At 39.7% G+C, this 21,224-nt stretch overlaps 1 protein-coding gene across 1 annotated transcript in view; it reads right to left on the bottom strand.

The window, feature by feature from the left end:
- Positions 1-7,216: 7,216 nt before the first annotated feature.
- PRDM2 (PR/SET domain 2) overlaps positions 7,217-21,224 on the bottom strand; it is a 55,844-nt gene continuing 41,836 nt past the window's right edge. Inside the window, exons 7-9 of the mRNA XM_013130834.3 lie at positions 15,492-15,599; positions 10,694-15,062; positions 7,217-8,794 (exon numbers count right to left, since the gene is read on the bottom strand). Of these exons, the coding sequence (XP_012986288.3) occupies positions 8,782-8,794; positions 10,694-15,062; positions 15,492-15,599 (4,490 nt within the window). The 3' untranslated portion in view covers positions 7,217-8,781. The remainder of the gene's footprint in view (positions 8,795-10,693; positions 15,063-15,491; positions 15,600-21,224) is intronic.

Genomic DNA, 21,224 nt, shown 5'->3' with positions numbered 1-21,224 from the left:
AACTCCATGTTTAAACAGACTCCTTAAAGAAACGCTGGATTCCTGCTGGTTTAGGAGGATCTCCCAGGGTTTGCCAGGGAAGCAGATCCTGGAGCAGGGAGGGAGCTGAAACGCCCCCACCACATGTAGAAACAGCTCTTGAGATTACTAATTTTAGCAGTGTCACTTTGCACCTGCTTCCACCATCACCCGTGCGGGGCAACTGGAGACAGGCAAAGGAAAAGGAATTCCTGGGCACCCTGTGCTGATGCAGCCGAGCAACAAAGATTTATCGGGAAGGGGTGAGGGGCTGTACCTCAGCCCCACTGTGTACCATTATAGCACACCCCACGCTACACCAGCTTTGCCAAGGCCACTGTTCAGGAACAGCCTTAGCCAGAATAAACTGGGGGAAAAGGGTGGGAAAACAAAGGAACAGCATCAGAAAACATGCTATGCTAACAAGGGCACAGAGACCCAATGGTAGGCAGCAGGAAGGACTCATCTATAGCAAGTTTTCCCTGTCAATATGGCTTTTAAATTAGGATAAACAGTTTTGGTAAATGCAGTAGCTATGCCATAAGGTAAACCTAAACCAAAAGTTAAATGATGCTATTATTTAAAAACATAGGGCCCAAGCTTCTCTCTCAATTGGAAGTACACCCCAACTAAAGACAAATCACTCAATGTGGTGAGACTCAGTACAATAAAAATACACTAAATCCCATGTTTTAGTCTCCTATCCTTGGACCTAAAAGAGTTTTGCTGTATGAGTCAGTCCTATAATCCCCATTTTAAAGCTGCAGAACTGAGTCAGAAGGACAGGGATTTGCCAAGGTTGCCCACAAAATCTGCAGTCCTAAAGCAGAGGCAGGAACAAAGGTGAAGGTTCTGCTACCACCCTCGTTACTATCTGCGGTGTTAAACCGCCTACTGAATACTTAAGTTTCACCTTACTTGTCTAAACCAAATTCCTACTTCCATGCACCTTCCCAGGCCACTGAAGCAAGTGGCACACACACACAGTGTGCAGCCCTGAAACTGCCAGCTCCCGGCACACCCCCTTCCCTCAGCCATTCCCAAAACACATTTGGTATTTTTCATGCAGATCACTTTCTCTCCTACCACACTTGTGCCATCAATGTTCTTCCCAGTTTCTACTTTAGGTCACCAGAAATGTCCCAGAAAAATAGGCCACACTACCAGTGGGAATGAAGGCTGGAGTGATCTGATGTTGCTGGTCACACCAGTGACATTCAGGGAAAGTCAATGCATAAAGCACTCAGGTAATTGAGGTTCACATTTTACCTCAATTAAAATGTGCTTTTCTTGCAGGGCTTCTACACTCTAAAACCCAATCATATGCTCCAACACTGCAGACATGCACTCCAACTCACTGCACAAAAATAGAGAGGGACATGGTCTATCAAAAGTGTCTCCTACTCTTAAATAAAACTACATCTAAGCTGACACAGACAAAAATAGACAACCTGGGAGAAAACAAAGAGATCTGGACACTTGAGCCTGAATTCTTGGCTTTGCAGAATTAGGGCAGGCAATTTTACAGGCCAAAGGCAAGGAAGGGAGTTCAGAGTCTGGATAACAGAGCTCTGAGCACTCTGCTCTCAGCAAGAACTGAAGCATGGTGCTGCTAACACCACTGGCATGTACTCTCTTGCACTAGCATATTGCTTAATGGGAAAGTAAATACACAAAACAAGGACTTGGAAAATCATCAACCACCAATTACATGAACAATTATTATTCTTGTTCTTATTTAAGTGAAACAAACTCTTCAGCAGAACAAAAGTTTTGTCCATAGAATTCCTGGAGGAGGAGGATGTCCTGCCTCTGCGTACCAAAACTGAGGGAGCAGCACTAAGCTGAAAGGACCTTAACGTGCTGTACTGCAGCTATTTTGAGATGTGTATTTATGAAACGGGTGAAAAAGCTGGAACACGTCAGACTTTATCTTGCAGTCAGGTGATGCTGAAGGACAGAACATGAATATTATGATTTTATGGTCAGGCCTTTCATGAATCTAAACTGGAAAAACCTGTTACTGAGATCCCTTGCATTCTCAGCTTTCAAGAAGATTCCTAGCAGCATGCTAACCACAGCACTTCAGAGAAATTCAGACCTTTAAAGCACCACTGCTCCCTTACTGTAACTCCAGAATTGCATTGTTTCATGCATGTGCTCTAGGGTTCAAGTTTCTTCATTGTTGACTTCCACTCCCAGTAAAATCCTGCTTCAGACCACTACTGACTGCAGTGACAAACACCAAGCCAACATTGAGACTGCTGAAATGAATAAATCTCACACCACGCCTGAACTCAGCTATGGAAATACCTCAAACTGGTAGCATTTTATTTAAGCATCTCTAGATTTTCAAAAGCAACTACTGATCTACAGTAGTCACTTTACAGAGATTCAGCTACGGAGCTTTCAGGAAATCAGTCTCCTTGGTGGTACCTCAAATTCAGCTCAGACATTATTAGTTTCCTTAAGAGATCTCAATCTAGATCTATAAATTTAGATGAATAGTATCACATCCTCAATTCGTCTTCCTGCACTTTTAAAGCAGCACAGAGCATTGTGCGAGGCAGAAGGCGAAGAACGTTGCATTAAAAATAGCAGTACTCAAATACATGTTCTACACTGTCAAACAAACTAATCTGATCTAATCATTTGTTTAAAAGATTCTATCTACTGAATCACATTCATGTCAGCAAAAGAATGAGAAAACTTTTACCATATGTAGGGAAGACTGAAGTAAATTTTATTTAGCTTTACACAGAAATAGTTACTCTGAATGAGCTCAAAATGATCACTGAAGAGCAGCAGAACTACAATGACCCTTCAGTCCTGCACATCCTGTTACATAAAGAACCCACAGAACAAAACATGCTTTCGATTTAAAAAGGGAGACAAGTGAAAGCATTTGCTGTAATGAATGAGGAAAACACCTTCAAACTCCAGTGACAGCAGAGCTTCTACCATCAGGTCACAGCTGGATCATGACTAACTGCTACTCACGAGATGCTCAAGAGAGGGTTTGCTCAGTCTGAGTACTTCCCAATGTGAACTGCCCCCAGGACCCGTGATGGAGCAGTACCTGTGCCCCATGGTTCAACCTGCAGTGAGAACTGACTGAACTCTTCTGTTCCCACTTGCTGCCAGGCCTTCAAATACCCTCAGCAGGCAGCACATTCACCGCTCTCTCAATAGAATCACCTCCCTGAAACAAAGTCCTTGTGTTTACCACTGGCATTTCGGCATCAGCACTGCCTATACTGCAAAAGGCCCTGAGGCAGGCTCTGCTGAGACAGACCCATAAATGGGATTAGTTTCCTTTTCTTGAGAGACACAGGGCATTAGGAGCAGTGGAAGTCTCAGTTCTGCTCACATGAAGGGCAGCACACCTACAGCGTGTGATCCCACCTTGCATCACAGGGCCTGAATGCTGAGCCCACATTTCTGAGAAATGGAACATCACCCACTGAACAACCAAAGCTGTTTCTCACAACCCTCTGTCAGTTTCATCCAAACCAGGACTCAAGAGACCCTCTTTGGCTTGTTAAACATACAAGTCTTACAAAAAATAAGCACACATATACACAATGTGCATGTCGCTGCTGACTATACTAAGTCCCACAAACCATTCCAGCTATGAATAAATTAGGAAAGATGAAGCAGATACATATCTCTTAACAGAAGAGCCTCCCTCCAACTTAATGCCTGGTCTATCTTCCCTTTTCCAGTGTTTTACTGCCTTGTATCTGTGAAAAAAATCCCCCAGCAGTATCTCAATGCTTTTTTCAAACACATGCTTTCAAAAGTACACTCTACCAAAATAATTTTTGAAGTCTTAATAGAAGTAAATATGCAGGAGCTGCAAAATGAGAATGCAAAGCGATGAAGTACGCATGGGAAGTAGTAGTCAGAGGTGCCTCAATAGCAAGAAAGCTTCCTCTGAACTAAGGAAGGTTTATAAGTGGCTGAAGAGATCGGTGCAGAGCAATAGGACCCTGGTACCTCCTTTCTGAGTTCCACCAGTGATCTCACATTAGACCCTGCTTATACCAAGTTTCCTTTCCCACTATTGGGTCCAATATCTATTTTCATTTTAATCATTGGGGGTGACCTCTGCCTGTCTGCAAATGATGAGCACAAAGCAGCACCGACTTCAGCTGCACTGAAGTGTTAACTCAGTATTAATTTCACTCAAAAAATACCTTAACTAACATTGTGAAGTCAATATCCCAAATCAAGTTTAAGAAATAACATTGAGACACTCATATATATGGCATAAAGATCCATCTTGAGTGACATTAACATTTCTAATTGTCTTATTTGGTGTGTGTAATAGACCATTACTGTGTCATACCTCTCAAAGTATTTTATTTGCCCCTTGCTCTGAAACAGAATTACTTTCCTCACCTTCCCACTCTTCCACTACTGGGAAGTCCTATACATACCCCCCTTTATTAAAGAGTTGCTATTCATTAGAGAGCAGCTCTGCCCTGTGTTATGTGACATGTTTTCTACCCAAAATGCAGTGTACAATTCTGGAATTAAAATCCACCCCATACATCAACAGAACACTGGGGGGGTTCAATGCTATCAGAATATCAGCTTTTTTGAAATCTCTTAAGCATTTTAATTTGTACTTTATTCCCAAGTGTTTTCTAAGACATCTCTTGAGCAGGTGAGAACTACTGGATAACTGTCCATCCACAAAGCTTAGATGAAGCAATCTGCTTCAGAAAGTAACTCAGATTATTGTGTAGGTGAAGCTTAACAGGGTTCCCATTAGACATCCATGAGATTTAAGCTCAACAGCTCTTAGCTGTTCTCTTCAAAATTCGAGCTATATCCTAAAACCACCCAACACAATGTAGCATTAATTCTACAAGGATTGATACTCTATTATAAATACTGCATAAGGGTAACCCCAAATCAGCTTTGCTCTGTATTGGTATCAAAGTATCTTCAGTTACTATGAAATTTCAAGCTAGTCCCAAGAGTTTCTTTCTAGTTCTTTACCAGTTTAACAAAATAGCTGCTGTAGAAGTTTACCTCTTTTTCACAACTCACCACAAAGCTCAGATCCAGGACAGCATGCACTTGGTGCTCAGAATCTATCCTTTAGCTCATTTTCAGCAGGAACAGAACATCATATGACTCATTCAGATCACACATGCAGTAAATAAAAGCTAGAATTAGTATGTGAGGTCTTCCAAGTTATATTTTTTAGGTAATTCACAAGCTGTTTGTCACAGGTTAGCACTTGCAACTCAGCTGAACTTGACTCCAGAAAAAGCTGGAACTGGCCCCATAATTTTGGGGATGAAGTCCCAAACTTCAGTAAGAGGAATACTATTCATTTCTGCACTTGAAATGGAAAACTCACACATCAAATTGCCAGGACAAAACACAGGATCAGAAATACACTACAGGTATCTTACACAAAGGAAGGGTGAGGAGCTTGCAGACCAAGGCAGGAAACACTGTAGGCAGGGTGTCATATACCACATTCAAGACATTCTCTGATATGAGCTGGTTTTAACTCCTTCTAGTAAGCTGGCTAATGAGTAATCACAATGTGATACATCTCCCATCTCCACATACACTGCAGCATTACTCTTTTTATTAAACTGACAGTTGGTCACCAGCAGCATGTCAGTCTTGTGAACAAGTTTAATTGCTTTCAGTGCCTGTTTGGATGCACTTCAAGCAACGTCAGCACTTCGTGTGCATCGTTACAGCTTTATTGTTGCATTCAGATCATAAAGAGGCTGTTACACAGGCCACAAAAATTCAACTACGTAGATGAGATACAACAGTAACTATAAAGTTCTAAATTTCCCATCCACGATGAGGTGCCTATTTAGGATTGAAACTTCTTCCCTGATTATTAGCTCTCACTTTGGAATAGATATGTCCATCATACAGCTCTCCTCTTGAGAACTGGCATGTACAACCACATGTGAACATCCATGTGTAGTAGCATCCTTGGGTCACCACAGGATTTAATATCACAGCATAGAAACAACACAGACAATGGCAACAAACCTCTGCCATCATATTAAGGAATGAAGGATGGAAATGGGTTTATTTAGGATCAGTTCACTGCTAGACATCTCTAATAAACCCTTACATGGTGATCAACACACCAACACTGCAGCAAGATCAAACACCAACTAGTATTTCACTTGTCAGCAAGAGAGATGAAAGATGTGGTAACAAGCAGGTAAGGGGAAGTTTAGGCCCCATCCTCAGCAACTTCAAAACTATGGAAGAGCTTTTACCTTTTTATGTTTCCTAATTCTATCTATCCAAATACAACTATGGGTATACAAAATGTTTTCACTTAAGCAAATACAGCAAAACTTAATCAATATAAAAACCCTTTACTGTGGCTGTCCTACCACATAAACACTACTGTGAGCTAGGCTAGAATGCATCTTTTCCATCACAGTGCAGTTACCAAACAGCAGTGTATCCCAACAGAGATGTGCCTGCAAAAACATTCAGGGAAAAAAGTTAGAACTCTTGTCTCATTGTACCCGAATTTTCCTTTTGCTAAAATTCAAGGAAGATTTGGCTCTGGAGAGGATAATGTGCTCAAGGAATGACATGTCACATCAGAAAATAACAAAGGAGTTCTTGCCAAAGAATCTTACTCAAACAGAAGTACTAATTTGAACAGACAACTGCATAAAATATTAATTTACTACTGGATTAGTAATGAATATATTAAGAAATTGGCTACTGTAATACTGATGGTGTTAATGATACTATAGTTAATGATACTATATTATTCCATCTAACTGCCACACTAATATGGACACAGATGCTTCCAGCTCCACTGCAGGAGGCAGAATGTACATCTTGGTGATGGAATACAACAATCGAAAACTCTCAGAACCAAAACTCTTCACATGTACCTTATAAATGAAACTATTTCACACATTTAAAGCACATCAAATAGAACAGTACAGTACAAAAAAAAAGTTAAAGTGTGTCATTTTAGCTAATACAAATTTATTGTGTCCTCAATTAAACGTAAGAATCCAGGCCTAAATCAAGTGTCAAACTGCTACAAAGTTGCTCCAGTGACGTGGGTGTAGACCACTAAGGAATGCAAGCACTCTTAATTCCTTCTAGATGTACACTGCTGCTTTGCTCCTGGTCCATATCATTTCCATACAAAAGGCAAGTTTCTCACAAGTTTGTAAAAAGTTGACTTTATTGGTTACAGTTATATAAAAATGTGTCAGGATAGCTCCATCTAGTTGGTCATTAAGTGCTTGCAACACCACCAAGACTTACATACATCTGCAACTCACTTGATGCATTGTGCTGGAGGAGAAAATCCCCCTTCAGTTGCTTACCTGCATTTACAGTACCTTCAGCAAGGCCACAATGTTCAAAAGCAATGACAACCCCACTTTTACGTCAAGTTGTAATTTTTAATGTTTTCATTAGAATAGTCTTTATATCACTCTCCAATAAAAGAAACAATATAACTAACAGCAAACTTTCATACAGGAACATGCTCCAAGATTAACAACCCAAAAGGAAAACAAACTGAAATTGATGTAAAATGTAAATCACATATAGTACAATTGAAGTGTCCAAAACAATTTAAATAATTTTAAATATTTTATTTTTTTTCAACTTGCTACAAATGCTTTTATACAGTATTTCAACATAAAGTCCCCATAACAGAAATGTAACAAAATGGGAATGATAGTGAAAGTGAAAGTTAAAGTGGCACAAATTCACCAAACAAAGTATTAAACTACAAATTTTAAGAGGTAGATTACTTTTTAAGTCAAGAACAAAAAATAAAAGGGGTGTCTGTGTAAAGAAACGAGTCACTTTTCCATCCATTCTGTCATTAATCTTGAAAGCTGTATGAATACATGAGAAACAGCATTTCCACAAAAAGCTGTTATCAACAACAAACTAATTTGTTGTCTTAAGTTATTAGATAGAGGTGTACAACCTTTCTGAGTAATTATATATTTAACTTTCAAAATATACAGGTATGTAGTCCTGGTCTATAGCCTTCTTATCGATAAAAAGATACAATGCATTCATTATATATATGGTATTTAGAAATTGATATCAGTATTTCATTGCTATATAAAGTTTCATTTGCATGTATAAATAGGAATTTGGAAAAAATCCATAAAACAGCCAAATCAGGCTTTCCCCCCATTGTATACTGGATATCTAAAAGACTCAGAAAGCAAAGAGGAGGAGGTGGGAAGTAGATTTTGTGATGCTAGGTTGGCCTCTACTGATTCAGTTAGACGAAAGAGACTAAATACATGACAAAAATACTTTGAGTGCAGCAACATCTGTTGTCCCTGAATCTACACTGACTTATCAACAAAATCAAGGATCCTGCTTTGCCAAATACACCACTGACCTGCCTGCATGCCACTCATGAAGGTACAGACAACTCCAGGATCTACGCAAACACAAAGGTAGATTTGGTTTAGTTAATCCCACTATTTTTTTTGGTGGTTTCACATGGGTTTTATTTTTAATAGTACCCTTCTAACTGAATCATCCCGGAGCCCAGCCATGTGTGTCAGGCACGGAGTAAGACAACCTAAGCCTGACCCTGACTATTAGCAAGAAGCCTGAAGGCAATTTTACGATTGTGAGTCAGCTTCAGCTGGTTTCGCAAGCTTGGTGGATTTCACATCCATTGGCGTAGTGCTTATCCTAAGTTGAGCATGCAACAGCTCTACCATGTCATTAAGGGATTTTGTTTTGTTTTTACAGGAGATTCCTAGAAAATAAAAGACAAAAAAACTGAAGATAAATGACAAAACAAACTCTTTGTGAACGGAGTATGTTTACACAGAGAAACCAAAAGGTGGAAAACACATCTGGAGACAAATATTACATGAAAAAAAGTTGAAGAATTAAGATTTCCTGGAAGAAAACAAAAATACAGTGCCTACACAGAGCAGAATCAAAGCCTGTGCTGACAATAGTGTATGAAGGCAAAAAAGTTCTTCATACTATATACCTGATAGAAAACCAAAGTTGACTACACAATCTAGATCTATGAACATTATTTACTGCAGAAACAAAATGCAAGAATTCTACTAGCATTAACTATTCATTAAACCAATCAAGGCTGTAAGCTGCCAAAGTAAACTAACATTTGAGAGAGTCAAGGAAATCTTAACCCAGGTCAACTGTGATTTACCCCAAATACTAGTGAGCACTTTCCATATGAACTGATTTCCAAGTACTCCATTATTCTGCCCAAGGCCAAATGATTTAGATGGAAAGATGTGTCATTTTAGCCACAAATTCTACTGGTCTGTTTTGGCACCACGTAAAATAGAGGTTCACACAACACTAAAGGAGCAGCTGATGAGAATTAAGTAACAGAGATGTTTACATCCCAAGAGAACAGGCCTGGTAGATGTTTCTTGTTCCTTAAAGGCATTTTTTTTAGCCCATTAGTCTCCAAATTCCAGTAACATTTTGCTCTTTCAACACGCCCTAATTAGGGTATTGACTATTTTAAGTCAAGCTCCCCTTTAGCGCTTTGAAACAATTCTGTTATATTGAACCTTTACTTTACAAAGCATTTCCTCAATATCTTCACCTAGGTCTTCACCGTAAGACACACAAGCTGCAAAGGTTGGATTCTGACACTTGATAAATTCTCCTTGTTCTGAAGGAGGCTGCCAGTTCCTCCGCTGTCAATTACTTTGATTAAAAGAATACTACCTTCAGCCATAACTCTAGTGTTAAACACAGCCACACACTGCCATTACCAAAACCAAAAGAACTCCTAACTACCAGTGAGTTTTGTGGAGGTTACTGGGCAAATCACACACCTCTATTCAACTCCAGCAGGCCAGGAGCATGCTACTAGCAGTTACAGCTTGGAAAGCACCCTATTGATTTGAGAGACTACATGAAGATGTAAGTCGGGACTCAGGCATGTAGATTAAGAGTTTATTTATTGAAGTATTACGCTTCCTTGTGATTAAAATGGTTCTTCTCAAAAAGAAATAGAACTTTCATTATAAAATTTGTTTATACTGCAACATAAGAGCATGAAACTTCTAACAAATTTACATGTTCATGTAAGTTTTCTTACACATCTACTTCCCTTCTATTAAGTATTCACTGATCTGACTCAATATGCACATACATCTTTGAAGTATTTGGTCATGGTTTGGTTTTTAAAAAGATATACAGAGAATGCTTTTATTCAAGACCAACAATGCAAGTAATTTTAGTGAGCAAAAAATGCAATAATTATTTTTAGCTTAGCCAACCACCATAAACTAAATCTAGAAAGATTTTAGGCCCCCATATATGCCAGGTATCAAATACAAGCTCAGTGTCTCCCATACCATTAAGTTTAATGACATCAGTTTATTTGCACTCAGGTACTGACATTTTTTTTTCCAGAGTTTTCAATTCAGTTGATAATTAAAGATATTCTCCATACAAACTATGTATTGTTTCATGACAACATGAAAGAATGCATCCAGTATGTACATCATACCTCAGCATTACAGCTACTTAACCATGGTTTAGGAAACAACTTTCTGTTTTATTTAAGTATGAGAAACTCAAAAAAAAAAAGACCACAAATTATGGCAAACCAGCAAGCAATGTGTTCCTGTGTCGTTTCAACTTCAAATTAAATGCTTACCTGAAATCTTTCAGTTCTTGCTTTGCACTTTCATCTCTTTTGTTTTCTGCTGCCTCTGCATTTGCTGCCTGCTGTAGGCTTCGTGTAATAGGTCCTCCAATCCTCTCCCTAGCTTTCACCATGAATCTGTCCGCCTTTTTCTTACTTGCCACAGCAGACTTACTTGACAAAACAGCTTTGTTATTCCTCTGTATTCTGACGTGCAATTTCCGGGAGGCTTTGCTTGAGATTCCAGAAGAACTGTTCTTACCGACTCCCTTAGTCTTTTTCCCATCAATGTGGGACATTCGGGACACTCTCACAGGACTAGAGTTCCTCAGTGACGATGATGAATTTGGCTTTTTAGAGCGAATGGAAGGTATAAATTTAACATTTTGCTTTGATTTGAAGGATGCAGAAGGAAGCTGGAGTTGGGCAGGTCCTGAGGTCCGCGCTCTGGTCTTGCCCAAGTGAGGCTGCATGCCCTGCATTTTGATTTCTGCATCTGCTGTCCGCCTGCGCTGGTTACTGCCTTTCTCACTGCTTGCAGGTGAAGGACTTGCACCCTTTTTGGAAGAATTCTTCTTAGAAGAGGGAGAGATGGGTTTTTTGGGGCAGCTAAATGATGCGTGCTTGTTCAAACTGCCAATGTAAGTAAACTCTCTATTACAGTAGGGGCAGATGTGAGGGTCTGACTCGGACGGATGAGTTTTCAAGTCTGCCTTCTGCTGGGCAGCTTTCTTTTTTTGCAGAATAGCTTTCTGGACAAGCTGGTTTTTCTTTTTCAATGCACTGATTTTGAGTTTATTTGAGGACATTTTGCTAATCTCAACATTGAAATTAAGTCTTTTAGGCTGACCCATACGTCTAAAGGCGTTCTTCCCAGGGCCAGCTATAACCAACATGCCATTCTTGGGCTGCACCGTCTGTTTGAGCGGTACTGGATTCTTTTTAGGTGTGTATCTCTTTTTATCACTGGCAGATGCACAGGCCAGTATGTGTTTGTGTAACTCAGGCATGTTATCAACACTCTTCCCACATTTTGTGCATCGAATGGCAGTAGTAAAAGTCTGCGGAATATTGTGGGTAGTGAAGTTCGTTGCAGTAACTCCAATCCCCATAGGATTACGATGGTGATACTGAAATGGAGGTGGTTTAAAGCTTGGGTAGTGTTGATTGAGGCCCATACGAACATCTGGATCTTTAGATTTTACTCCAGAAGCCATTATTTTTATAGTAGTATAAAGCTCTTCGGAGGAATCATTTAGATCTTCATCTTCCTCCTCTTTAGAAGGTTCCAAAGAATCTTCTGACAGGCTCTGAATGTGCTCCACATTTGCCTTACTGGGGTCAGTAAAATTCTGGGGTCTCAAAGTTCCACTTTCAAACTCATGATGTGTGCACTCTTTGTCTGGATGGAGATCCCGCTGATGCTGTTGCAAATTGCACAAAAAAGCAAATTCCTTTTTACAGACCGAGCAAACAAAGATATTTCCTACTCCATGAAGCAGAAAGCGATGCTCTGACAAGTCTGTTTTATCCCTAAAAAGCTGTACACAGAATTCACATTTGAAGGGCCATTCTTCAGCATGAATGGATAAATGCTTTGTTAGGTCTTTAATGGAAAGAAAAGGTGATTCACAGACATTGCACACAAAGCTTTTGTTAAATGTTTCCTGCACTACTCCTGATTCGCCTGAAGTATGAGGATCTTCTCTTGCTTTCTGCTGTTCAGTTTCAGCTTCTTCTTGTTTTATTATTGGGAGAGTATTTTCCAGATTATCAGCAGAGGACACAACAGAAGAAACTACAGAAAGAGGGGGTGGAGATGGAGATGATGAAGATGAAGAAGAGGAGAAAGAAGAGGAAGATGAGGAGGAAGATGAGGAAGAGAGTGTAGGAGGACCAGGTGAAGCAGCAGAAATAAGAGGTTCAACAGAAGGAACAGGAGATGGAGAAGGAGAAACTGTAGGTGAAAGAACTGGTAGCGGGGATTGGGTAGTAGTGTTAGAAAGTGGCGATGGACAAGAAGAAGTGTTAGTGGCACTGGCAGAGGCTTCTGGAATTGATAAGGGCATTGTGGGAAGGAGGGGAGGAGGCGATGTAGCAACTGTTAACATGGGTGGACAGGGAGGTGGGGAAGGAGGATTGGTTGGTATTAACAAAGGAGGCAGCTGGCACATGGAAGGTACAGCAGATGCCTGTGGAACCGGGGAAACGGAAGAACTAAGGGGCTGAGTGTCAACAGAAGACAATGCAGACAGACTGGGATCCATGTCAGGTTCTGCCTGAGGCTCCAGGGATTTGCTTGGACTCACACTCCTGTTTACCCCGAGTGTGCTGTCTGTGGCTGCATCCGTTCCATTATATTCATTCAGCAAAACTTTCTGTAACATGCAAGTGGTTGGTTTCTTCTTTTTTACACCACTACAGGTTGGCTGTATGGAATTTTCTTTATATTCTCTAATTTCAGCATCATTGCAAGGCTTCTTATGCACACTTAAATCTAAAACAGACTCCCAGGGAACCTGATTCTTATTCTTGGTATCAGACCTTTGTTTCACACCACTAGATAAATCCAGTGGCTGCTGGTTGCACACACCGCCAAAAGTCGGAGCTCCTGTCCAGTCTTTTGATATTTTATAGTCTTCAAAGCAAAGAGGGCTCAAAGTCTCTTTCTCCTCCCTTCCAGTCAAGCTCCAAGCAGGCGAGTTGCTGTGGCTTTCTAACTTTGGCATTTTCGAACCCCGAATATTATCATTCCACACAGTTTTTCCCTCACCTGATTTGACAAAGTCTCGAAGTACTGGACTGTGCTGTGGAGAACTGGGAGGGGAGCTGGTCCTTCTTTTAAATCTACTGGATACTGAAGGCAAAATAGGTGATGATGTAACAGAAGGTCCTAGTTTAGGGATGTCTCCTGTTGGAGTTATCTTCTTACTGTCCTGTGTCTGAAGAAGCTGTTTTAATTTTGATGACAAATAAACACCTTTTTCTTTCTGAAAAGGTAAGCTTTCTGTTGAAATGCTGAGAGGAAGATTTAAGGAACTAGTAGGAGTTATAGGTTCTGGGTTTATTTCAGTTTTTATTTTTGGTACAAGAGGAGGGCTGGCAGTTCTCCTCTTTTTGGATTCATTGCTCCCATTGCTAGAGGGATCCTTAGGAGGTTCATTCACATGTGTCTGTGTAACCTTTAAAGTTGGGGAAATTTCCACTGTGACTGGACTGATGATACAATTTAGCCCATACAGCTCTGCAGAGTTGGACTCCATCTGAATCACATCACAGTTGCTAGTGCTGTTGTTGGACTGAATTTTACCATCAATGTAATAATTTAAATTTTCAGAGATATTGCTGGAAATATCCATAATATAGACATCATCTACTTCACCTTCCTCTTCTATTTCTGTACTTGCTATATATACGCTCTGGACTGGCGGGGCCTGCTCTGTTTGAAGCGGTGGCTCTTCAGTAAAGAATCCTTTTCTTCTGACACCTTTGGGAATAAGATGACGCTCATGAACCCTACGCTGATGCCTCCGCATGTTGGTGTGAGTTCCAAAAACCTTTTTGCAGTATTTGCATGGATGTAATTCTTTGGGCTCCTTATTTTCCTCAGCAAAAGCAGAGTTTGACATTTCTTGGGAAACCTTCTCAGAATCCAAGACAAGAGAGTCTTGCACAAGACTGGAAACATTCAGGTCATCTTTAAGACCATCATCCACAATTACCTGGTTATCAGCAACATTATCCAAGTGTTGTGAGGATGTTAGTGTTAAGAATGGTTTCCTTTTTGGACCTGCCTCATGGCGTCGCTCATGTCTTCGCCTGTTAATTTGAGTACCAAAAGCTTTCCCACAGTATCGACACTTGAAAGCATGGTTAACAGTAGATATATGGATGTGCATGTGGCGTTCAAGTCCTTGCTTTGTTGTAAACTTCCTCTCACAATGCTGACAGGGAAACATGAATGTTTCTGGAACGTCCCCATTTGACTCACCTCTTGCTTTTGGAATTTTCACAACCAGTTTTTTCTTTGGAGAGCTTTCTGGAGATTCTTCTGATGTACTCTTTTGCTCTTCCATGCAGTCTAACTTCTCTTCACATACCAAAGGCATTTCAGCATTTTCTTTAGACATATTGGTATCTTCCATCTCCTCTTCGTCTTCCTCCTCTTCATCATCCTCCTCATCTTCATCATCAAAATCATCTGATGCACAGTTTATTGCTTCTCCTTGTTTTTCTTCAGTTACTATTTGTGGTTCACTGGTAGGACTGGGGATCATCAGCTTTGGAAGTACATCCTGACTAACCATTTCCTGAATTACGGCTGTTTGTTCCAGGGACAGTACAGCAGAAACAGAAGGTGCTTCATCTTCCTCTTTGTGACCTGACACACGGAGTAGGAAAAGAAAAGCATGAGACATTTTTACCAAACGCTTCCAAGTACTTCACACCTTTCTTCTGCCTTTTCTTCTAACATAGCAGAAACAATGTTAATATTATGACACCAATTTCCATTAAATAACAATAAATACTGACTCTATAATTAAGCTCCAAAGACTCTTCCGTTCTAAGGAATCTGGATTTATGTCTAAGTTTTACAGCACATTTGGTTTTCCTGTTGTCAGTCCTGCATGCTTAATGACATACTTCTGATACCAAAGTTCCCTATTAATAAAAAAGTTTGGGCAAATGATATAAACATGTTCACTTTGCTACGCTAACAGAACATGCTAACACACTAAACAGGACAAAAAGCACCCCCTGTTCAAAAAGATAGTTAGAAGGATAAAAAATAAAATACTTAAGAACTCACCCTCTTTAGAGTCCTTCATATCTGCAGCAGTAGAATCCAAATCAGCCTTTTTCTGTTTTGTATCCACTGCCTTCTTTCCCTTTTTACCTTCCTGAGTCTTCTTCTTTCCTGAGGAGAAGAGGTGACCAACATTCATTATTCCTGCTTAACAATATTTGCTTTTCATATTTGAATGGCAGAATTAAACCCCCCAGCTCTGGAATATAACACTTCTGTAGAAACACCATTTTCCTGAGGAATACAAATGATGGATCAATAAAAAAGACAACATTCAGATAAAGAAACAAACCCCCAGAGCCCAGAAGAAATTAGAAGACAACAGTGAATGTCTAAAACCCTACGACTCTGAAATACTTTACTCACTTTCAAAGCAAGAACAGTCTAGAACAAAAATATGTTGTCCAGAGTTAACCAGCTAAAACCATACTGTTACCCAATACCTCCATATGGCTACTGAATTACTGTATCCATAAAAGCATATGGAAAATGTGAAATGTGTTCATACAATGCTAATTGGAAGATCTGATGAAGTGAAACACATGGAGGCTTCCCTGCTTGTATGAACATTCTGAATAATGACTTGAAGAGCTGTAATAAAAGCAATGAAGTAATAACATCATGAGAAAAATAAAGCAGAGTAAACTTGACCAAAAAGGCATAGGCAATAAAATCAAACCAGATAGAACTCAGTAACAGTACAATACGAAGCTATTTCATCATGTCCACCAACACAAACAAATTTTCTAACATTTTCTGTTGGCAAAATTAAGAGGTAGGATTAGTTGCACAGTATGCTGAATGCAAGGAAGATATGGGGAGAATAGCATTATGCAAAGACTTAATCAGTGGCGCAAGACGCACAGACACTGTAACTTCTTTTACCAATGCACTACACCATTACATCTGCTAATTTCTTCTATTAATCTTAAAAATTCAGTCCTGTATCATATAGAAATTATAGGAAGAACTGCAGTAACAAATGAAGCTTTAAGGTCTTCCAATTCATTCACTGCAAAGATCACATTCTCCATATAGAATGGTTATTTTACATACATCAATGCAGTTGAGACATCCACCCCTTCTGAAACCTCACACTTCTACACCGTACCTCTTAAGAGTGAGAACTGCTCAGAAGCAGCAAGCCAAAATTCCTCCTTCTAATACAAATTCCTTCTCTAACACTGAAAATGCTACTTTAACGCACTGACCCTTCCCTGTAATCAGAAGTGTGCATCACAGCCCCAAACCCATTTCTTGTTTAGAAGCACATTCTTCCAACCCACAATCCTGTCAACAAGTTCCTCCTCTTTTTTTCCTTGAAAATATTTTTTCACATCTTGAGCCAAGAAACTGAAATGCCTTTTAAAAAATGTTCCTCTATTCAAACTGAAAATGTTCAAGTATGTACCCCTCCAACAGAACAGATCAGAGACAGGTCAGCTTTAAAAGGAAATGCTTGGGTTTATTTGAACATTCTATTCTATCTAAGTAATTATCTGGATTTCCTCTCAAGGAGCTCAGATTTCAGAGGCTCTCCCCACATTCTGCTGTGTTTCCGTTTCATGTATGCAATTACCCTTGTGTTAATTTCCTAATTTCAATTCAATGGCCTTTAGCCTGAGAAACTGGCAATAGTCACAGAATGGATTTATGTCACCTTTGCAAAATACACACACCCTTCCTAAAGTGAACCAGCAATTATCTCATCATATCCTCAGATATTATAACAATCCCTCTGTCCAAACAGCCCATAATGAACCAATACTGTTTTATCTGATGATTCAACATTTGGTTGTATTTTATACCAAACACCTACAAGCTGTAAGAATATGCAGCATGGATTTTTGTGTTCACACGGGCATAAGGAATTGAAGAGCATCTTTCTGTGAGAGCCTACTGAATGTCCAACTTGAACAGAGCTTCTTGGTATCAGCACCACCAATGTTTGTAACTACAACTGCTAGTACCAAGCCTGAGTATGAAGTACTTCAAGCAAGTTTCCAGAAATATTTGCCCAAGTCAGCTGAAATCACTCTTGGATTTAAACCATGACAAATGTACAGTAACACAATCAACCTACAGTTCCATTTCTAAGTAAAAGATCCAAATGTGTCAATTTCAATATATCCTGAAGGAATAAAACATATCTCACAACACGCCTTAGGACCAACCTGCCAAAACTAGGTAAAAGATCCAAATATGTAACTTTAATACATCCTGAGGGAATCAAACATGTCTCACGATACACCTTAGGACCAACCTAACAAAACGTATTCAATTGCTAGAACCCTTTAAGAGCTGCCATTTTTTTCTACAGAGTGCTCAGCATTTCAAGACCAGTATCAGTATCTCAAGTGACTTAAAATACAAAATCCTAGATTTCTCTCTCATCTCTACAAGTGAGAGTGGAAATAAGAAGGAAAAGATGGGTTCACAGGCCCCTCTCATCTGTGCCAAACTCAGCTATGGTTAGACAGTGCTGTAGTAGACTGTGCAGCATATGACAGACAGTATTGCAGATGAAGTCACAAGGCAATTCTACATTTGATTCTAGAAGAGCATTGAATTTAAGCATAATGACATGTTACCATTAAAGCCTTCAAATCCAGACCCAATTCTTTGTTCTAACAGGACTATAAATAAATTGTGATCTTTAAAAAGCAAGGTCAAGAACATAAAAGCAACAACAAAAACCACTCATAGGTACTAAAGTGGGCACAGGTTTTCCAAAGCACTGTCCATTTATAGAATGTAACATTTACAGTACTTCAAATCCTATTATAATCTGGGAAATCACTAGAATAGCAGGATATGTAAGCAAAACTGAGTTACTCAACTCACATACTTCCTTACACTATGGAAAGAAGATCATTTGCAAGTTCTCCTTCCACACTCCAAAAAACCAAAGATGCAACCTGCTCACTCATATGGCTGGAGATGGTTCAAGTTCTTGACCCTGAAGCATAAATGCATTTGAAGATTCATCTAGCACCTAGCTGCCCTTACTCAGAAGGGCAAGCAAACTTGCCAGTTAAGTGTCTGACAGTTATCAGCTAGAGACAGCCAACAATTTTTGATGTTTTCCTTGGACCAGCCTTAGCTTGCTCATTTATAGGTTGCAGCATTCTTGTAAAGGTTAAAAGAATCCACTGTACTCAAAACATGACTGTCCCAGATGGGTCCACTTCATGGCCCTGAATGCTCAAAAGCAGATGCCCAGGAAGAGAATTTAAGACCAGAGTAATAGTAAAGTGGTAAGTCATTGATATACTTTCCCAGCTTTCACAGATCATGAGTTCAGGAACTTCTGAAGATGTTTAATAGTTTTTGCTAGACTTTCTTGCATGAATTCCCAACATCCATGTACACCTGAAACATTGGTATAATTTTCTTCCTGCAGATTTTCAACGAATAACAGAACCTACTATTCTGATATAAAGGGTATCACAGGGAGTAGCCAAGAAGGTGTGCCCCTTAATTCTCCTACTGTTTCAGATGTCAAGCACTAACAGAAGCCTGCAGGAGAGGAAAAATGCCTCAGAATACAGAACCTGGTGGAAGCCTGAGTATAAGTACACACGTGCACTTACCATCAGGTTCCTGAAGGGTCCTACATGGCTGCTACTGCCAGCTGGATCCTCCACTTGGTCTAAACAAGAAAGATACAGGAATGAAACACAGGGAAAGTGAAATGGAAACAATGACAAAGAATAAATGAAGGGCAGAACTTCATATACGTGCACGTGCATTAAAAGAATTGCAAAAGAAAAGATGCAAAGGAAAATGAGCGAAAGAAACAGATGGAAAGCTACTTGTCTACAGTGACAAAGATTGAAAGAGGAATGCATCAATTTGGCTTGCAACTTCTTTTTAAAATATGGTCCTTTTTCTCCCTTTCCTTTCAGTTATGCTGCAGATAGGTCAGCACAAGCATTATCTGCCTCTAAACCTTCACAATACCTGTATAACGTTTAGCCCAAACACTGCAACAGCCATGGGTGATCTCATGCTATTGCCAATGTCCAGATAATCATTAAGTCCCACTTACTACTGGAGTTCAGATGACAATAGAGTAAGAATTCAAGAGAGAGGAATAACATTTATTTGATCATACTTTATTTTATTGATCAAACAAGACCTCAAAGCAACCTACAGTTAGCTGTGCTTGTATTTTTGCTCTTAACCAGAATACTAATGAAAAAGGAACTGTGAAACCAGAGTTATTTCTGGTGGGATGGGATAAGCATACTCAGACGACAGGCGGGAAGAAGTTAAACACAGTGTTTCTATACACTTGGAGCTGAATTCTATAATTAAATGCTGCTGAACTATACAAGATGCTATTATCTTTAAAAACCATTAAGTGCAGCACCATGAGACATTGGCACAGGGTGCTCAGAGAAGCTGTGGCTGCCCCATCCCTGGCAGCGCTGAAGGCCAGATTGAATGGGGCTTGGAGCAGCCTGCTCTAGTGGAAGGTGTCCCTGACCATGGCAAGGGATGGAAATGCATGCACTTTAAGGTCCCTTCCAAGCCAAACCAGCTTGTGATCCTATGTTCACAGTTACAATCATAACGCAAGGACACTCACACGTGACCTCAAGCAGTTCTGCATCACTTCCAAAAGGTCTGACAGACAATGGCCTCCCCAAAAAGATTGTGTTTAAGGGAAAAGAATCATTGCTCTAAGTTTCTAGTATTTCTTTGAAATCTGTAGCCAACAACTAACTGCAGCCCAGTAACATATCTACCTCATACCCCACCTGTGCTGTCTCAAAGCATCACAGACACTTGCCCAAATCTCAAGCCTCCAGGAAAACAGTGCAGAAGAGACCCCTTAAAATGCATTCTTAGGGCACAGCTGAGTGTGGCCACCTTGAAAGGGTATGGCCAAAGGGAACAGGACAAATTTGCTTGTTATATTCTGGCAAACAAGGATCTTCACACGGTTTCATGATGCAAATTACAGTGTAATGACATAAACTTGATAGTCAAATCCCTTTGGGACTGGTTGAAATTAGTGAGAGTTTGCATAAATCCCATTCTAGAATAGTATTTTGGCACTGAAGAGAATGAAATAAAGGATAAGCCTATATACAAGCTAAGAAGTCCTACGGAAAATTCAGCAGAAGACAACAGCATAATCATTTCAACATTATTCTGATTAATGAACTCTACAATACTGATGCAGCTTGATTTTTAATTTGAGAAACTCTTGTTGTGTACCAGAATTCCTCTGTTTCCATACCCAGAATGCTGGTAGATGTCCTGCTTTTCAAGTACATTCCTTAAACCTTCAGGCATCTGTAAAAATCTGACTACTTGTTTGTTCTGGAAAACAGGCTAGAAAATATCAATGCCCTTTGCACACAAAAGAAGCCATATTAAATTAACAGCATAAATGGCTCCAAAAAATTAAACCCAAGTTGTGTTGGCTGCAGGAGCATGAAAAAACACAGAAACACATTGCAGTCACTTCTTAGAATCTTGTCTGACTGTGAATGTTACAGCACATCAATGTTAAAGACCTTACATATTTAATAAATGGAAATTATTAAACAGTAAAGTAAGCACCAAAAAAAAACGTACTGAATTCAAGTTGTCCATCATGAAGCTGTGAAGTCCGAGGCTATTCCTTTAACATGTTTTCCCCTGATGGCTTTTAAGTGTCTTCATTTTGGGTATTTTTTTTCGTCCTCCAATTAGCTACAGTTCATCACAGAGTGAAATCCT

This window comes from Melopsittacus undulatus, chromosome 12, assembly GCF_012275295.1.
Source record: "Melopsittacus undulatus isolate bMelUnd1 chromosome 12, bMelUnd1.mat.Z, whole genome shotgun sequence".
Taxonomy (NCBI): Eukaryota; Metazoa; Chordata; class Aves; order Psittaciformes; family Psittaculidae; genus Melopsittacus; species Melopsittacus undulatus.
The sequence above is the reverse complement of the archived record's forward strand: the minus strand, read 5'-3'. Positions and strand labels throughout refer to the sequence as shown.